This window comes from Poecilia formosa, unplaced genomic scaffold (assembly GCF_000485575.1).
Source record: "Poecilia formosa unplaced genomic scaffold, Poecilia_formosa-5.1.2 Scaffold76, whole genome shotgun sequence".
Classification (NCBI taxonomy): Eukaryota; Metazoa; Chordata; class Actinopteri; order Cyprinodontiformes; family Poeciliidae; genus Poecilia; species Poecilia formosa.
Window position 1 is genome coordinate 135,206 of NW_006800015.1, and position 17,831 is coordinate 153,036.

The following is a 17,831-nucleotide window of genomic DNA, read 5'->3' on the forward strand; positions in this document are numbered from 1 at the left end:
ACAAGTTTGATCTCATGTATGCCAAGAGAGCCTTTGTCCACTGGTATGTTGGAGAGGGAATGGAGGAGGGAGAGTTCTCAGAGGCCAGAGAAGATTTGGCTGCTTTGGAGAAAGATTATGAAGAGGTGGGTGCTGACAACGTAGATGACGAGAATGATGAAGAGGAATACTAAGCAGGCTTTGTCTAAAGTCTGCTGTTAGACAACGTTATTAGACGCCTTCCTGGCTTTAAGAGCATTTACGCAGCTAAATTTTGTGCAACAAGTTGAAATATAAAAAACAGAGACCCTATCCGACATTTGTAAATGTGGTTACATATTAGTCCAAAATTAATTCCATTATGCAGGTTCAAAATAGAACAACTGTGGAAAATAAGTCAAATTACGTTTTTATCCATCTCATTTTTCGATATCCAGATAAGATCTATATTGTTTACCCAACTTTTTTGCTGATGCAACTTTTGTTCAGCTACCAATAAAGTAGGGATTTTTTTTTTTTGGCTAAGGACCTGCTTAACACACAAATAAAACTAGGAAATAGATGAAAAATCAACATATTTATTCAAATCAAATCCCAATCTTACATTTGAAAGGCATAAACTTCACATTGTGGCACTCGGTAATAAAATAAATCTAATTTCACTTGTCCAAGCATTGTCTGTTTTGAAAATCTACTGATTGTATTTGTAATCGTTTGGTGTGTTGCCATCAAAATGTTTCTGTGTTAAACAGAACACGGTTGCTTTTTTGTTTGAGCATTTCTTTAAGCTGTTTTGTCCGGCTAGAAAACTTAGACCAAACCCTTCACTTTGTTCCCCTCCCCCCAAGTATCCTCTCCCATGAGGAATGCAAGTTATGAAAGGACTCCTATGTCAGTTTCTACGTACCGTTCAGCTGTGACTCAGTTAGAGTTGAGAACCATAGAGAATAGCTGATGTCCTCACTGGCTGGGGTTGTTTGTGCAGCTCATTCTCAGACAGCAGGCTGTAGCAACAATAGGATCCCAGTTCAGTTTTGCATGCATGTATGAATAACAGCTTTGTGATTCTATTAGGGCAGTTTTATTTTGTTTAGTCTTGTGTTATGCTGTACTATACAGTTGGTTCAATGTTTTAACTCTGTTTTGAACTGATCACAAATTATATACATAAAACCAGTGTACCATTTATTTTAATTCAATCTTTTAGCATTGTCATTATGTGTTCTCCACTTGTTCTATAATTAAAGCTTACGTCTGCCATGTTCAATGCCAACAATAAAATATAATTTTCATGCCATCCAATTGAACTTTGTGTGATTATTCATTGAATTATTCACTTCATGAATTTGACCATGAAGGCAAGTGTGTAGAAACAATTGCAAAAGTTTATTACAGCAAAATTTGTGCTTGTAAATGATTCAAGGTAACAAACAAAAGTAATTCTCGTATTTTTGGTATTGTCCACAAATATAGAGACCATTAAAAATTGCATAAAAGGTCAGACAGGGGAATTAAACTGATACCTTCAGAACTTGTAAGTGTTTTTGCAACGCCCTAAACACTGTATAAATCTGTTTTAAGGTTTCTATAATGAAAAGCAACGGCAGGAACTTGCCTCTTTTTTTTCTCTTAACTGCTGTTCCCTCCCGCCAATAAACTATGCAGCTGCTTTCTGTGGTTTACTGCCAGCCCCCTTCACATCCTTGTGTATATAAGCCCTGGCTCTCCCTTTTTCCTGCACTTCTCCCTTGTGTCTGAATCCTCATCGTCAGTCGAAGGACAAGCAGACAAAATGGTGAGTAGCTGCTTAGCTGATGACATAGCTTGGAAATTTCCACTGTCTATTTTCATTGTTTACCTTCAACATGTGAGCCTCTTTAAAGCTAAGTTGCTTCTGCTGCAATAAATGTTTTGATACAAAGGAAGCTTTTCCCCCTGTGAGCAGTAACCAATGAGAATGCATTTTACATAACAAAGCCTTTCAGAGAGTGTTTATTGACTATTTGGAGGAGGGGAGTGAGAGTATTTGTAATTCAAGAAAAAAAAAAACAATTCATGTAGACTTGACAAAACTTGATCAGATAACGGAGAATTCATATGTTACAAAACTGTTACTACCAGATGTGTTTCATGTTAGCATGTCTTGTTAAGAAGCAGAAAACATATCCAAATAAGGACAAAGAAAAAATCTAGATTTACTGTTCTCTTTTCTCAGTGGGACTGGTCATGGTAATCGTGGCAGTGGGAGGGATGAAATAAACAGGAAAGAGAAAAGAGGAGTGGTTTGCCTGCAGTGCATGCTAGATGGCAGACATTTTGTAAGGAATCTTTGCTTTAGGAAATGTGGAGAAAGAGGAAGAGAGAGAGGGAGAGAGAGAGAGGGAGACATCCCTTAGTGTTACACAGCACTACAGTCTGCAGCTGTGGACAGGATGGGAGGAGGGATCCAAATGGGGGAGGGGATGTGGAAAGGGAGGGATACAGGAATGGGAGGTGTGGGTAAGAATTTTCCATCTTCTTGACGCATGGCCTTCCTGTCTGCCAAATAATCTATTTTTTGAAAGCCAAGACACAATGGAGACTTCCTTATATGTTTCAGTGACGCCCAGATATGCTTCTTTGTTACTCTAGTGCCTGCAGTGTTTGGTGCTATAATTCAAGCTCTGTGTGCAAACATTCTCACAAAGTATATGAACATATGCTGATAATAAAGTAATCAACCTTCTCTCCTATTTCTTTAGCGTGAGTGTATTTCTATGCATGTTGGCCAAGCTGGAGCCCAAATGGGCAATGCATGTTGGGAGCTGTACTGTCTTGAACATGGAATCCAGCCAGATGGTCAGATGCCTTCTGACAAGACTATTGGAGGAGGGGATGACTCCTTCAACACCTTCTTCAGTGAGACAGGGGCAGGAAAGCATGTACCCAGAGCCATCTTTGTCGATCTGGAGCCTACTGTCATTGGTCAGCAGTCTGTAGATGAACAATCACTTAGAAATATTTGACATTGTGAATTAGTTGTCATTTTAATCTTTCTATTGCTCATTTACAGATGAGGTGCGTACAGGAACCTACCGTCAGCTGTTCCACCCTGAGCAGCTTATTACAGGAAAGGAAGATGCTGCCAACAACTACGCCCGTGGTCACTACACCATTGGCAAGGAGATCATAGATCTTGTTTTGGACAGAACACGTAAACTGGTGAGGGTTTGAAGGCTTTTTGCTTTAGCTTTACAGGATTTTGATTTCTTGAGAGGTTGTGGTTAACTTATACCTCTGGCTGGAGACAACTTCTAATTCCTCACAAACCTTTTTTTTTTTTTCAGGCTGATCAGTGCACTGGTCTGCAAGGTTTTCTCATCTTCCACTCCTTTGGTGGAGGAACTGGTTCTGGTTTTACCTCTCTGCTGATGGAAAGACTCTCCGTCGACTATGGGAAAAAGTCCAAACTTGAATTTGCTGTCTACCCAGCACCCCAGGTTTCTACAGCAGTAGTGGAGCCTTACAACTCCATCCTGACCACCCACACCACATTGGAGCACTCCGACTGTGCCTTCATGGTGGACAATGAGGCCATCTATGATATCTGCCGCAGAAATCTTGACATTGAGAGACCAACCTACACCAACCTGAACAGGCTCATCAGCCAGATTGTGTCCTCAATCACAGCATCCCTCCGTTTTGATGGAGCCCTGAATGTTGACCTGACAGAGTTCCAGACCAACTTGGTGCCTTATCCTCGTATCCACTTCCCTCTGGCCACCTATGCTCCAGTGATCTCTGCTGAGAAAGCCTACCATGAACAACTATCTGTGGCTGACATCACCAACACATGCTTCGAACCAGCTAATCAGATGGTGAAATGTGACCCACGTCATGGCAAATACATGGCTTGCTGTCTGCTATACCGTGGCGATGTTGTACCCAAAGATGTCAACTCGGCCATTGCCGCCATCAAGACCAAACGTACCATCCAGTTTGTGGACTGGTGCCCCACAGGTTTCAAGGTGGGGATCAACTACCAGCCTCCAACTGTGGTTCCTGGAGGAGACCTTGCTAAGGTGCAAAGAGCTGTGTGCATGCTGAGCAACACCACCGCCATCGCTGAGGCCTGGGCCAGGCTCGACCACAAGTTTGATCTCATGTATGCCAAGAGAGCCTTTGTCCACTGGTATGTTGGAGAGGGAATGGAGGAGGGAGAGTTCTCAGAGGCCAGAGAAGATATGGCTGCTTTGGAAAAGGATTATGAAGAGGTGGGCACCGACAGCATAGGAGATGAGGATGAAGAGGGAGAGGAGTATTAAGGGGGCCAAAACCAGCACACATTCCAAATGTTGCTCTGAATAGAGCACATTCCCAGCAGCATCCATAAATGCTGAGAAGGTGATCTGTCAGTATTATCAATAAAGGCTCAAATGAATGAATTAGGTGAATTGTGTTCTTTTTGAAAGTTAAATGCATAGCAAATAAGGTTAAAAGACCTATTCATCATGGGAATCAATTGTGCAAAGCAAATAAATAAGCAAAAGCAATCAGGAGACATTTTTTTTCTGTGACACACCTCACATGACTGCCTGAGAGGAACTGCACAACTGTAGTATAAATGTGACTCATAATAAGAGTTGGCTAGAATATTCAAATATTGTACTCAAGTAAGAGTAGCACTTAATCAACATATTTTTATTGAATTAATAGTAAGAAAGAATTGTCCAAGAAATTACTCAAGTAATTGAGTCCACAGTAAAAGCAAAAGAAAAAGTATTATGTAAAAAAGCTACTTGAGTACTGAGAACTAATCAGAAAAGGTTATTTATAATTTAGAAAGTCAGACATAGAAAAATATGAACTTATTTGCAAATTCTTGTTTTACAGATTAAAATGGAAGTTAATTCAATAAATAACATAACATTATATTGCATTACAAAATAACAAATCCAGGAAGAAGTAACAGGAGGAATTTTCCAGATCAAATTAGTTCAATATAAAACATATAAACTACCACTCACAATAGGCAATGTAAATACAACAGGGTACTTTTGGTGACAATACATAATCTTTTTTTTTTTCTAATTTTCTCCTAATGGCACAGAAGTTTCCGATGATAGAAAATAACATTAAAACAATAAAACCTGTAGACAAACAGCAGGTCTCACTAAGCTGTAGATGTGTGTTTGTGTCTCACAAAATTTTGGTTAAAACAAGCTTGTTCTTGAAGGTGATAGAGTATTAAAAATTTTTATTCAAGAGATAGTAGCATAGCCTATGATGAAGTAAAACTACACCTAAAAGTTTTATTATTTTCAAAGTTACTCAAGTAGATGTAACTGAGTAATTGCAACTATTTACTACACCTCTGCTGATAATCAACATTAACCTCATTATTCAATAAGTACATCAGCAACAGTTATGAAAAGCCTTATTTTAATATATTAGTAGTCAATAAGTACAATGTTTGCAGGTTTAATTTTGTGTTGTGTGAATTATTATTTACAAAAATGTTGAGCTCATTTTTGTTTACATTAGTCATTATACAATTGCCTACGTTAACCAGTAAACACACCATTTAGACTGAGCGACGTGGCGAGATCGTTCAGTCACTCACCACTTACAGCTTGAAAACTATACAACAGCAACAACAACAACAACAACAACAACAACAACAATAATCTCTGATTGTTTTTATGTGAGTACAACGATGCAGTAAAATTACCCCTGCTGGACATAAACGCCGTCACAGCAGTCTTTGACCAGAGTCGGGTTGCTATTTGAAGAATTTCAAAAATATAAATGTAATCTGTTTTATTTGCATCCATCCGTTCAGGATAAATTAGTTACAAAAGGTTTTGTTTCTAACTAAACCCAGGCTATGAGTTATTTTAAATCTATCTAAACTTCTTGTTTAGTTAGAAACACCAGAGCGCCACCTTCTGGCTTCTCTCCAGATCAGTTCAGATTAAAGAACTGTTCCTGGCTTTGTTTATTTTCCCCCTCCGTGGGCTGCCACCTTATCGTAGTGGAGGGGTTTGAGTGTCCCAGTGATCCTAGGGCTATATTTGCCGCGGTAAACGGATCCTAAGTGAGGTATCGGACCAAGAGCAGCCCAAAGATCGCTTAGAAATATGAACACAGAATGTTCCTATTTATAGACGGGGTTCCCGCTTACAACCATAGCTATTGCCCGAAGTCAGTTTCTCCCAGAGTTTTATCTGCCTTGCGGGCCACCTAGGCTTTATGTTTTACTTTATCTCCAATGCTTAATGCAAAAGCAAACTTTTCTGGAGATGAAGTTTGACATCTCATAAACATTGGCAGTAATGTTAAACATCAAGGATAACTTTAAGCATTATCCTTGATTAAGTAAAAAATCAGGGACGTTAAATATCTTGCATGTTAAATGGTAAACATTGGATGGCATTAATATGTATTGTAGAAGTCCATACTACTCGGTTTATTAAGGAAAATTGTCCGTTTACCCTAGAGTGCAATGGTTAGACACACATAATTTGTAGTTGTGCATTGGCAAGGAGTTGATAATTAGTGTTGCTGTATGATTATTTAAATAGTCATTATTACTATTATGTATCCTTAGATTTTCTTATCTTATGAGTTAGTTTGTAACCATTTTGTCTACGTAATTTGTTGGCTCTTTAGCACAGCATATTGAACAGGAACGTGGATATTTTTTTTTTTATAATTGTAAGTCATTAAATTGAAATGAGGTGTAGATTAAATAAGTGTTCTTCCATATTAATGCACAAAAAAGAGTTTGTGGTGATCTGTATTTGTAGATGTCTGTGCTTAATTTAATTTCGATGAGAACTTCCCCCTGTCTGATACTATTTTATTCTTACAAACATCTGTATTTAAAATATATTTTTTTAAAAGGTAGGATATTCTAAAAATATTAGTGCATACAACTGCGATAGCTTTTCATTTTAAAGGGATAGGATATTCTGATGAAGTGCTATTTTTTGTGGTTTTGTCGTGTATATAAATTGTTCCAATGATATATGATGTCCAATGATATACCAAGCATAACTCCAAAGCTTCGGTCTCGTCACTCAAAGAATTTCACCCAACAATGATACTTAACATTAACTCAACCGCCATAGTTTTCGGTTTGTAAACATGACAGTAGATGTTTTAGACGAGAGTGGGCGGGGCTTGTGACGTGTAGTAAACGCTGGTATTTTCTAGACGTCTTCTGTCCGCTCGCAGTGACGTAGCGGCTCAGCTCAGACCAGCGGCACTCAACGTAAACTGGGTTATCTGTCTTCATGTCCTCCCTTGTGAAAACAACACGGGAGCACAGCACGAGGGCTTAACCATAACCTGCAGTGACACTGTATCCCTGGAAAACATATTCGTGACGAGACATCTTGGAAGCAAAACAGAAAAGGGAGGTGGCTACTTGGTTGTCACAAGAGAAAATTATTCCACAAGACATTAACTGTCATCTGTAAGGAGGGCAAACGGCTCAACTGCCTGGATCGTAACACTTGAAAGGTATGTAATTTTTTGTCTGCAGCGTGTAAGGTGTGGCTATCATCAGCTAACATTACACTCAGTTGTTTGTTTATAATAAGCCCAAATTCACCATAAAAGGAATTATGTGGCTCTGATATTATGAAACAATGGTAACTCCCCCAACTGTACGCACTGAAACAGCACAGCACCTGTGCATGTAAGCACATTTGCCGTGTTTAGGCTTCTTATGGCCTAGTGTCATGACAGCAGCAGTTGTCAGATGCCACAGTCCTGCATATAACACTTGTGTGAGCGCATGGAGTTCCCCGAGGGGAGATAAAAAGTTAAGTTTAGTTTAGTTTCTCCTGAAGCCCCCCACTGCTTGGAAACTGCTGCAGCAGGAGACTAATGAGATTGGCATGATGGTTAACGTGTTGTGGCTATTATAAATTTGCTGACTACACTAAGGTCAAGGACACTACAATACTTACTTTCCAAAGCGTTTTTAATGCTTTAAGCGAGCTACTATTTCTATCTGCATTTAGCTGGTAGTTGGGATTTGAAGAGATTTTTTGCTATTTTAAAAAAGTACTTAAAAGTAACCGTAACTGCTGTACTTTAGTAATGAGCACAGGATTGTGTTTTTTTAAGCATCAATTTGCAATGCGTCACATATTATTATTATTATTATTATTATTATTATTATTATTATTATTATTATTAAAAAATAGGCATATTTAACGAAATTTAACCCATTATGGATTTTTTATTAGCAAGCATATTAAAAAAAGTCATCTTTTATAAATCTGATGTATGATTAACTCCTCAGATAGCTTTACTTTCCAAACCATATACCTGTAAAGGAAGAAATAGTTTGAAATTTTAACTAAAATGTAAAGCAGAAGATCAACTGGAGAAACTAAACAATCCACTGTGTATTTTTTATGCACAGTATTGTTTTTATTTTATGGTACCTTTGCTAAAATACCTATCAAGAATATTTAATATTATTTTGATAGTTAAGAAGTTTTTGGTGATTCTGCCACAGCTATTTATCTTACATTTTTTGTAATTGCCTTAATGGACAACAATAATATTCAGTAAGATATTCACCCAGATCAAATATGAGTAAAATATGAGTATATGATTGAATTTCAGAGTGGTGTTTTAAAGAGTGACGCGAGGCGATATGGTGGACTATTATAGTGTGCTGGGAGTGTCCAGGAATGCCTCGCAGGATGACATCAAGAAGGCGTAAGTACAATAAGAGTATTTGATGGTTGTATGTGGTATGGTCAAGTGTGCATATATATACATATATATAAAAACGTTATTTCAAATGTAACTTATTGCTGGCCTGGCCATTTAGACTAAAATGGCGTGGCTAAATGAGAGGGCATTTATAATTCTTAGTTTCAGTTCCATTAATGCAACTAATTTTAGAATAATACTATGCTATAAAACATGTTTATTCAATTTGTGTGGTTGTATATTTGGTATTGACATTTGATTTTGAATATCTGGTGCAGGTACAGGAAATTGGCCCTGAAATGGCATCCAGATAAAAATCCAGACAACAAGGAAGAGGCAGAGAAAAAATTCAAAGAACTTGCTGAGGCCTATGAAGTCCTGTCTGACAGTAAGTCATAACTTAAAGATTTGTGTTGGTGTGTTTTAAACTCTTCACACTTTACTCAATCAAACAAAAATTAGAATAAAAAACAAAAAAAAAACTCTTTTTACCATTTGATGAGATCCTCTTTCAAGCAATTAAAAAAAAAAAGTTCTCTTATTCACAACGTGCTAACGGAGCACCATTTAATATTCAGTTTTAACATATTTAACATAACATATTTTTCAACCTAAATCCTGTGTGTTTATATGTGTTGAAAATGTTTGTTTTTTTTTCAACAGAAAGCAGACGAGGTGCTTATGACAGATATGGAAATGACAATGTGCCACACTCAGGTAAATACACGTACCCTGATGTATGGAAGATCAATAGTTATTAGGCAACTTACTTTAATTGCTGACATTTGATGTTAGCAGTCATCTTGTTTTCCAGTTACTGATATAGTGATACTTGCTTTTTCCTCATCCACTAACTCTGATGTCATCATTTCCCAGGTTCTACCACTACAGACTTCTCAGACCTCCCAGGATTCACCTTCACATTTCGCAACCCGGATGAGGTGTTCAGAGAGTTTTTTGGTGGACAGGATCCTTTTGCTAGCTTTTTTGGTATGTCAAACTGTTGGGACAAGATTAAATTATTTTCTCTTTATGACTTTAAAACATTTTGGAATTTTCTTCTCAGTTAGGAAATAGATGTACATTAATGAAAAAGTCATTAAAGTAACTGATCTCACCTGTACTGGACAAAAATGACATTAGTGGAAATCATCATCCCTTTCCTTGATGCTATTCCTTCTATATTTATGCGCTGATATATGCTAACATGACTGCATTTCTCATCCAGATGACTTTGCATCGTTTGGAGTCCCACATTCTCGCCTTGGCCCTAGTCGATTTTTCTCTTTTCCCTCATCTGGAGGTAAACACCTAAGGGCTTAATGCAGCAATAAGCAATTTCATAATATGTTTTCAGTTAAAATAGCTTGTTAACTCTTATCTTTTAACAAATGCTGGATATCTGCAAAAATTCCTGTTTTCTTTCGTTCTTTTTTTTTTTTTTTTGCTTTTCTGCAGTTGAATTTAGCTCCTTTTCCTCCTCTTTCGGTGGTCTCGGTGGGATGGAGAGCATGGGAGGATCTAACTTCAGATCGGTTTCTACCTCCACTCGCATTGTAAATGGAAAAAGCACCACCACCAAGAAGTATGTGAAACCTCCCCTTATAAAACCATTCAGCCAATTAAATACTTCCTTTAGAGTAATTTTTTTTAAGATGAAGTGCAGCTTTTTTCTTTTTCACTAATCCTAGTTTGTTTTATTTGCAGGATAAAGGAAAATGGGAAGGAGAGGATAGAGATTGAAGAGGATGGGGTATTAAAGAGTGTCCTTATCAATGGTAAGAAACTGAACACTATAAGTGGTGAGAAATTGTTAAATATATTATTTTAGTCATTAGTATATTTTTCCATTCTCACTTCATTTGGTAACTCTGTTAACCTTTCTCCAGTTTCATTTTTATAAAATGGAATAATTCCTGTTCAATCTATTATGAAGAATATAGCCTTCATATTTAACTTCCTTAAATAAGAGCTAAGAGTTTTATTTACTTTTATTGTGTTTATGTTATTATTAAACTCTCAAAAGGACACAAATGCCTGTTTAAATTGCAGATATCTGAGACCTAAAAGAAAGGAGACCATAGTAAATCACTTCCAAACTTTTTCCATCTTTATTGTGACATGTATACTAGGCAATTCAGCCCAAAAACAAACTTGACTGTTAATAGGGAATACATGTTAAACTAAAGAAAGTTAACATATGGGTTCTCATTCTTAAAGCTGCAGTATGCAACATTGTTAAAACCGTCACTATGCTGTGACAGCATGGTGTAAGAGATAATCTGTGAAAAAAATCTATCTCCTCCAAAAATTGAATAAAAATAATCTTCAAAAACTAGAAGGAGTTGTATAGTTGTGGCTATTTTGGAAGTCATCGATCATGTCTACTAGTCATGGCAGCAGGAGTGGATGCCCGTCTGCCACACCAGGGAATCCCCGGTGGGCTGATGGACAAATTTGGGCTGGCTGTTAAAATGTAATCAAAAGAGTATATTAAAAATCATTTTTATTGACCGCGACGTCCCAATGCTTTTTCTTGGACTAATCCAATGAAATCCCTCAGACCTTCTTGGAATGCCCCTCTCCTCTCTTCTGAAGTTATACATTTTTCATTTCATCTGACCGAAGTAGAGAAGCAAGTGGATATTTGGTGGGGCGGGCCCAGAAAAACTGCGAGAAGAAAAGCAAAAAAGCCCCTAAATGGACGCAGAAAAGCCAAACTAACTCACATGTGTACCACACAAACTTCGACCGCTAGAACAGATTGAGGGCTGGAGAAGCAGGGAGAATTAGCGATACAGTGGATTCGTCATCGTCGGAGGAGGATGTTGAGAGAGACGTGACCCAGAGACAGATTGAGGAAGAGGTCAGATTAGCTGCTGTCACCCCGGTAAGAAGGAGTCGAAATGTTCATGTAGACGCACATTTTACATGGGGAGGAGGGTAAATATTTTAGAGGGGTATCCTACATGTAAGCTGGCATACACAAAAAGCAAAAAAGTAAGGGAAAAAAAGTAGAACGGTTAGAAAAAATGTAAAAGAAAAATTATTAGAGACATTTTTACTAAATAATATCTGGGGGAGTTGTAGCCAAAATGCGGAAATGCTCAGCATAAGAAATGACCACAAGACTTATTTTATTTAATCAAACTTAAAACTTGGCTAATAATGTTAGGTTGTAGTGTTATGAGGGATTGGTGCACAAAACTGGAGTTTTGTGCACCAATTATGATGGCCAGACATGGCCAGAAATGCCAGTGCCTGGAGTTTTGTGCACAAACTGCGTAAAAGAGAGATAAATGCTTTTATAGCATTTGTTTTATAATAATGCTATGCTAAACTAATATGGTATTTGCTGTGCTACTTAGTATGTTATTTTGATATACAATGTTATGGTTTGCAGCAAGTGTTACACCCTCCAGTAATTTTTCCATAAAATCTTAGTGAAACATTGCTGTGGTGAAATATCTGATTTATCATTGGTAACCAGAGAAAACATTTAGTCAAAGTATCTTTGTTTTTCATAGTTTATGGAGCCACTTTGATGAAGAGCTCTTTATTTTACATGGATAATTATGGTCTCACTGTGACCATAATTATGTTTTTGTATAAACAACATATTACAGAAAACAGTGAAAAGAACTCTATGGAAGAGTTTCCTTGACATCCATTTTTACCACTTCAATGTGGGAATTGTGACACTGTGACCTGAAGGGTGGTGAAAGAACATGTACGTTTTTTTTTTTTTTACCATGTACACAGTAGCCTCCTCCATGTAGGCTGCTGTGCTTTATTTTAATTTTTGAAACAACACAGCCTGCATATATATCCTTTGGTATGTCGCGTACCTTCGCATATCATATAAATAATTATGATGGCCAGCCATGGCCAGAAATGCCAGTGCCGTTTTTTTTATTTTTATCCCAGTCCAGCCCTGTATTGCAGCTCTACTCTGTTTCATTCTGCAACAGCTTTGAATTAATTTGTATGCCTACTTGCACTTCATGATCCAAAAAACTTTGATATGTGAAAGTGTTTATTGTAGCCAACATGACAATTTTTTCCCCCTAAAAATGCAAATGTTTTATCCAATTCTGAAAGTTATAATGGTGGGACTGTTTCAACCACAGCTCTAACACTACTACATATAACTAATATTGAGTATAAGTACTTAATTTGTTTTACCATATGTTATATAAACATAACCACGTCTCGGTGTGTGTTCCTCGTAGGTGTGGAAGATGAAATGGCTCTCGCAATGGAGCTCAGCAGAAGAGAAGGAGAGAAGTCCTCTCAGAAGCCCTCCATCATGAACGGATCAGCCCGCGACTACGACCGCTCTGCGACTCCACATCGCTCATTTAGTGCAGCTCCCAGCTACAACCATGCGGCCACAGGGGACAGTGAAGATGAAGAAGATGATGAAGACCTTCAGATGGCTTTGGCATGCAGCCTGTCAGAAATGGAGGCCCAGCAGAAAGAAAGTTCTACCACCTTCATACCAGGTGCTGGGGGTAGGGGTAGAACCAAACGCGTTAAAGTTGGGGGCTGCATGGGAGAAGGACAAAAAGTTAATTTGTCCAGTGGCTGCAAAGTAGCTGCAGGGGAGCAAGATGACGGAGGTCACTTTAAATCTGGCACAAGTTCTGGAAATATTATTGAAACGAAGCAAAAAGGAACCAAAGAGCCAGACACAGCTGCTGCCACTGCACTTCCGAGTGAAGAAAAGGTCAAACCTGCGGCAAAAACATCTGAAGGTTGTGTGAAAAAGAAAAAGTGTGGGTGTGTTATGTGCTAGTGTGGTTTAAATGCATATTTGGGAAGGCTTCCCATGCTTTTACTTACCATGGTGTCAGCTCGAGTCGCCACACTGCATTGTGAGTGCAAAAATCCTTCTTCAAGGCTAAAGATTTTGATGTCAAAAACAGCAGTTGAAAGAAACAAACTTTAAAGTCTTGCAGGTGATTGTTTTCAGTGTGTAATCTTGACTTATGCACATGAGGTCAAATGAACCTCAAAATTAAACTTGTTTGGATTTGTAGCTGCAAAGGACATCAAATGATTGCTTCTGAATGACTGTGCACTTGCCAGTTTTAATATTTCCACAGATGGGAAAGGGAATGTCTGAGTAGGACGAGAGCTGACAGGTGCAGCGGGTAGGAAGTTAGGTGAGAAACGCTTTGAGTTTTGTATTCTTAAGAGAAATTGTTCGAAATTGGGGATAGTGTGTTTTTGGATTTTGAGCTACAAGAGATTTGGTTTCAGTGAAAAAGTTTGAACTGGGATTGTTATTTAGCATATTGGTGCTAAGGAATTAGATGAAAAGTATTAGGTTCTTTTTAAGGAACAAGAAAAAGCCTTATAACAATGAAATGTGTAAGACTGGCTTTGTGTGTGAGTGTGTGGGTTAACTGCAATTCTGCCACAGAATGTTCTTGTTCAGACTCTATGGCAAAGACTGAGTAATTGTAATGTGCCAAACCCATGTCAGTCTGAAACAACAAACTAAAATCAAAAAGCATCACACAGGACGTTCTCTGGCAGTTTTTATCTGTTTGATTACATAAGTCTTTTGTAATTACCTGAGAATCGTTGATTAAAAATGAAATTATTTGAAGCACAACGTTTGAACTTGGACATGTTCAAAATGCACACAATTTTCTTAACAAACTACCTTAAAGAACAGTGTAATTAAATGTACAGTGCCTTGGGAAAGTACCTCTTAGATAATTCCAGCTTAAACGTTTTCTGCAACCAATGTAGACGAAAGGCGTGCCAAGTGAAATTTTTTGATCTACATGATAAGCACCTTAAATAATGCCAAACCTTACACAGAACATCACCTTCAAGACACCATCCCCATTGTAAGACATGGTGGTGGCAGCGTCATTCTGTGGGTATGTTCTTCTCTAGGGAGAGTGAAGATGGTCAGAGTTGACTGGACGGTGAATAGAAGTACAGAGAAACTGTTGCGAAGAGTCTGCAGAAGAGTCGAAGATGTGGTGGAGGTTCACTTTCCAGTGGCACTGAACAGGCAGCCATATCTACAGTAGAATGGTTTATATCAAAGTGTCTTTATCTGTTAGAAAGGCCTAGTCAAAGACTTTAAAATGGATGCTAACTGATCAAATCTATCCAGTCTAACTAAGCTTGATCTGTTTTATTGTTTTGGTTAAAAATGCCTTTACATATGCAAAGATGTGCAAAGACATACTCTAATGGATCAGGAGGGCTGATGTTGTTAAGGCAGAGCTTCAGAATACTATAAGAGCTACACTTACCTTGAATTGGATTGTTGTGACTTCAGGGAGGTAGTTGGTCCTTCAACTGGAGGTCACTGGTTCAATTCCCAACTTTCTCAGTTTTCATTCAGCGGTCTTGGACTAGAGACTAAAATCCCATGTTGCTTCACAATGTGTTGATAAGCTGCTTTAGATAAAAGCCTCCTCTTACCTGATGAAGTGTAACTTTATAATTTCTATTCTTTCTTTTTAAGAAATAACCAACAGATTAAGACGACAGCAAATAAATTGCGTTACTAATTCACAAGAATGTGAGGTTCTGCTCACTCACTAATAGCTGCCCTTTATATTTTTATGGAGTCTTTAATCTCACCGTTGCACTGTAATGGCACATTACGTAAACTACAGTAATAATTCATTATGTGCAGATCAAAGTGTAGGAATTTAATAGGGTCAGAGAGCTTGTGTGCATGCGTGTGTGTGTGTGTGTGTGTGTGTGTGTGTGTGTGTGTGTTAGTGTGGGCTATTGCTATGATTGGTGCTGTCTGATTTGAAAAAAACCTTGTTTTAGACCTTGAATGAGGTAAAAATCATGTTAAATCGTGGTACAATAATTACTGTGAAAAGGATTGTTGTTTTTGTGAAGATCGCATCTTAAGTTAAGAACAGTGTTGTTGGTGCCAAATGCCAAAACATTAAAAGTAAGTTACCAGTAGTGTCTAGTGTTAAAGGTATATTTCAGGCAGCATCTGTCTGACTTGATTTTCTGTCTCCTCATACAGCAAAGCGTGAGATTTTGCTGTTCTTCTCTAGGCACACACATTTCATCAGTGCTTTCATTGTTTTACGTTGTGACTGTTTTGGATAAAATTATTACTATCACTGGCAAAGGGGAAAGAAATGAATTATTTTGAAAGAATAAAAGATCATTCGTCCTCTTAATTGTTTAGTGTGAAGAACAACACACTTAGCAGTAAAGAGGAGGAATGGTAGAATGTTGTATCAATTGCCTTGCAATATTGTTCTAGTTTGCACTACAGTGTTATTTTTTTAAACATTGCTTAATGGATAATAACAAATAAAAATTGAGCCTTATGATGAGTTTGGATTATTTTTTTCAGGTTTTTATATTGCCTCTTTCAATCATCTTACTGTGTCTGAAATGATAGTTATATATATTTTTTTTTTATTTCCGACTTGTATGACTAAATCCTATCTCATGATATACTTGATCAAATATTTAGTTTTAATCTCGGTGCATGAGTGAAAGCCCTGTCTTATACTTCCTGCTTCCTGTTTCAGACTCAGACTTCAAGGCCTTCACAAGCTAACCTGATTGGCTCTTGCTGCTCTGTGCCCTTAAGCCCAACTCAGAGGTAAAGGACCAGTGTGACTCTGAGACACCCTGAACATTAAACATTTTTCTCTCCTTCTTTTTGATCCCAATGTAGCTTCCTACTGATCATCTTTAAGATAAACTGTAACGCCTTTTTTTAACATCTGTTTTTGCAGGTCAAAGGTCATACTCGCTACAATGCACTTTCTCTGCCCAAGATGTCTCCCATCTCGGAATTAAACTTTAAAAAGCATTGTATTTATTACTTTGTGTGTCTGTATTTGCAGCTGTTGGTAAAGAAAAAGGATGGTTTGAAAACCAAGAAAATAGTTCTTTGTACTATCAAGTCTTTGACTGATTCTTACTAAAGTAGTGCTTTAGAAAACTGGTACAAAATATGTAAGTCCTGTTCAAAGATTAGGAAATGACATATTTGCTTAATGAAGTTATTGGACAAATTAGGAATAATATCTTCAAGACATAAAGCAGAGGAAATAAAGATTTTCTTTCCCACTTTTTACTTGGATTAATTTTGTGTTAATTTCCCTGTTGTTGGAAGAAGGATTAATTGTAATCATGGACGCACAGTGAAATCTGCTTTTCATCAGAATCAGCTGAATTGAACTTGATTGGGCCTGACAGGCTGGTTTAAAACTCAATTGGTCTTTTTTTTTTCTAATCAGTGAACGCACCATACGCAAGATCTGTGGAGGATATGAGTCATGGGGGGGCCAGCCTGGAAGCTTCCTGAGATGTTAAAAAATGAAGTAGGAGAAAGAAAATAAGAAACATTTTACAATTATTCATGTCTGTTGGTTATCCAAGCTGTAAGTAAGTGAGATTTGGAAAGAGTTACTGGAAAGAGTTACAGCAGATAACAGGAAGGCTACTTTTTGCACAATCAAGTTGCTCGGTTTTTATTCATTTTGAGTTTCAACCTCTGTCATGGAACATTCTGGATCTGGAAGTGTTGGCAACATTTTGGAAAAGTTATGATCTACATTCTCTGGGGAATGCACAGAGCAAAGCCAACTAGACTAATCACTAAAATAAAATTCCGAATACACTTTTAAAATGAATTTCCCTAATAATTTTTAGTTATTTTATTAATGTTAGCAAAACCTTTTTTTAAAAGCAACTGCTCTCACACACTGGATTGACGGCTAGAATTTGATCTCTTTTACATATTTTTAGCTTGAAATTGTAACAACTGAAGTTGCTATCAGAGAGTCAAAGCTTCACAGGAACTGGACATCAGTTGCAATGGTAACTGGCACATCTCTAATGGCAACTATTTAATTAAGATAGAAATCAGTGAAAACAATTGAGACCTGCTTTTACTCTCTCCTCCATATCATCTGATAAACAAAGCACACCGTAAAGCAAAATGACTCAAAAATGTTTTTGTTTTTTTTTTTGTTTTTTTTTTCTGCTGCATCACATCACAAATTTATTTAGGTCAAGTCAAAAATACATTTTTATAGATATTTTCCGTTTGTCTGCTACATGAAATAAACACAATCATCAGCATGAATTATTTACATTAATCACAAGGG

The 17,831-nt window shown here is 37.5% G+C and overlaps 2 protein-coding genes across 6 annotated transcripts in view; both read left to right on the top strand.

The window, feature by feature from the left end:
- Window positions 1-4,403, top strand: part of LOC103140758 (tubulin alpha chain) — a 5,957-nt gene extending 1,554 nt beyond the window's left edge. Inside the window, exons 3-4 of the mRNA XM_007556034.2 lie at window positions 3,032-3,180; window positions 3,306-4,403. Coding sequence (XP_007556096.1) covers window positions 3,032-3,180; window positions 3,306-4,283 — 1,127 coding nt within the window. The 3' untranslated portion in view covers window positions 4,284-4,403. The remainder of the gene's footprint in view (window positions 1-3,031; window positions 3,181-3,305) is intronic.
- Window positions 4,404-7,013: 2,610 nt separating this feature from the next.
- Window positions 7,014-16,801, top strand: dnajb2 (DnaJ heat shock protein family (Hsp40) member B2). Of its 5 annotated transcripts, none has more exons than XR_001662635.1 (11): window positions 7,014-7,485; window positions 8,605-8,700; window positions 8,976-9,085; window positions 9,361-9,414; window positions 9,574-9,687; window positions 9,926-10,000; window positions 10,156-10,282; window positions 10,405-10,475; window positions 12,930-13,865; window positions 16,242-16,315; window positions 16,452-16,801. XR_001662635.1 is itself a non-coding variant. In XM_007556036.2 (11 exons), the coding sequence occupies exons 2-10, from the start codon at window positions 8,636-8,638 to the stop codon at window positions 16,268-16,270; spliced, it is 918 nt and encodes a 305-aa protein (XP_007556098.1). In that variant the 5' UTR covers window positions 7,023-7,485; window positions 8,605-8,635; the 3' UTR covers window positions 16,271-16,315; window positions 16,452-16,801. The 5 variants fall into 5 exon arrangements, 3 of the variants coding, with proteins under 3 accessions (XP_016528885.1, XP_007556097.1, XP_007556098.1); XM_007556036.2 differs by having other exon boundaries at window positions 7,023-7,485; window positions 12,930-13,202; XM_016673399.1 differs by lacking the exons at window positions 16,242-16,315; window positions 16,452-16,801 and having other exon boundaries at window positions 12,930-13,415; window positions 13,651-16,040.
- Window positions 16,802-17,831: the final 1,030 nt, after the last annotated feature.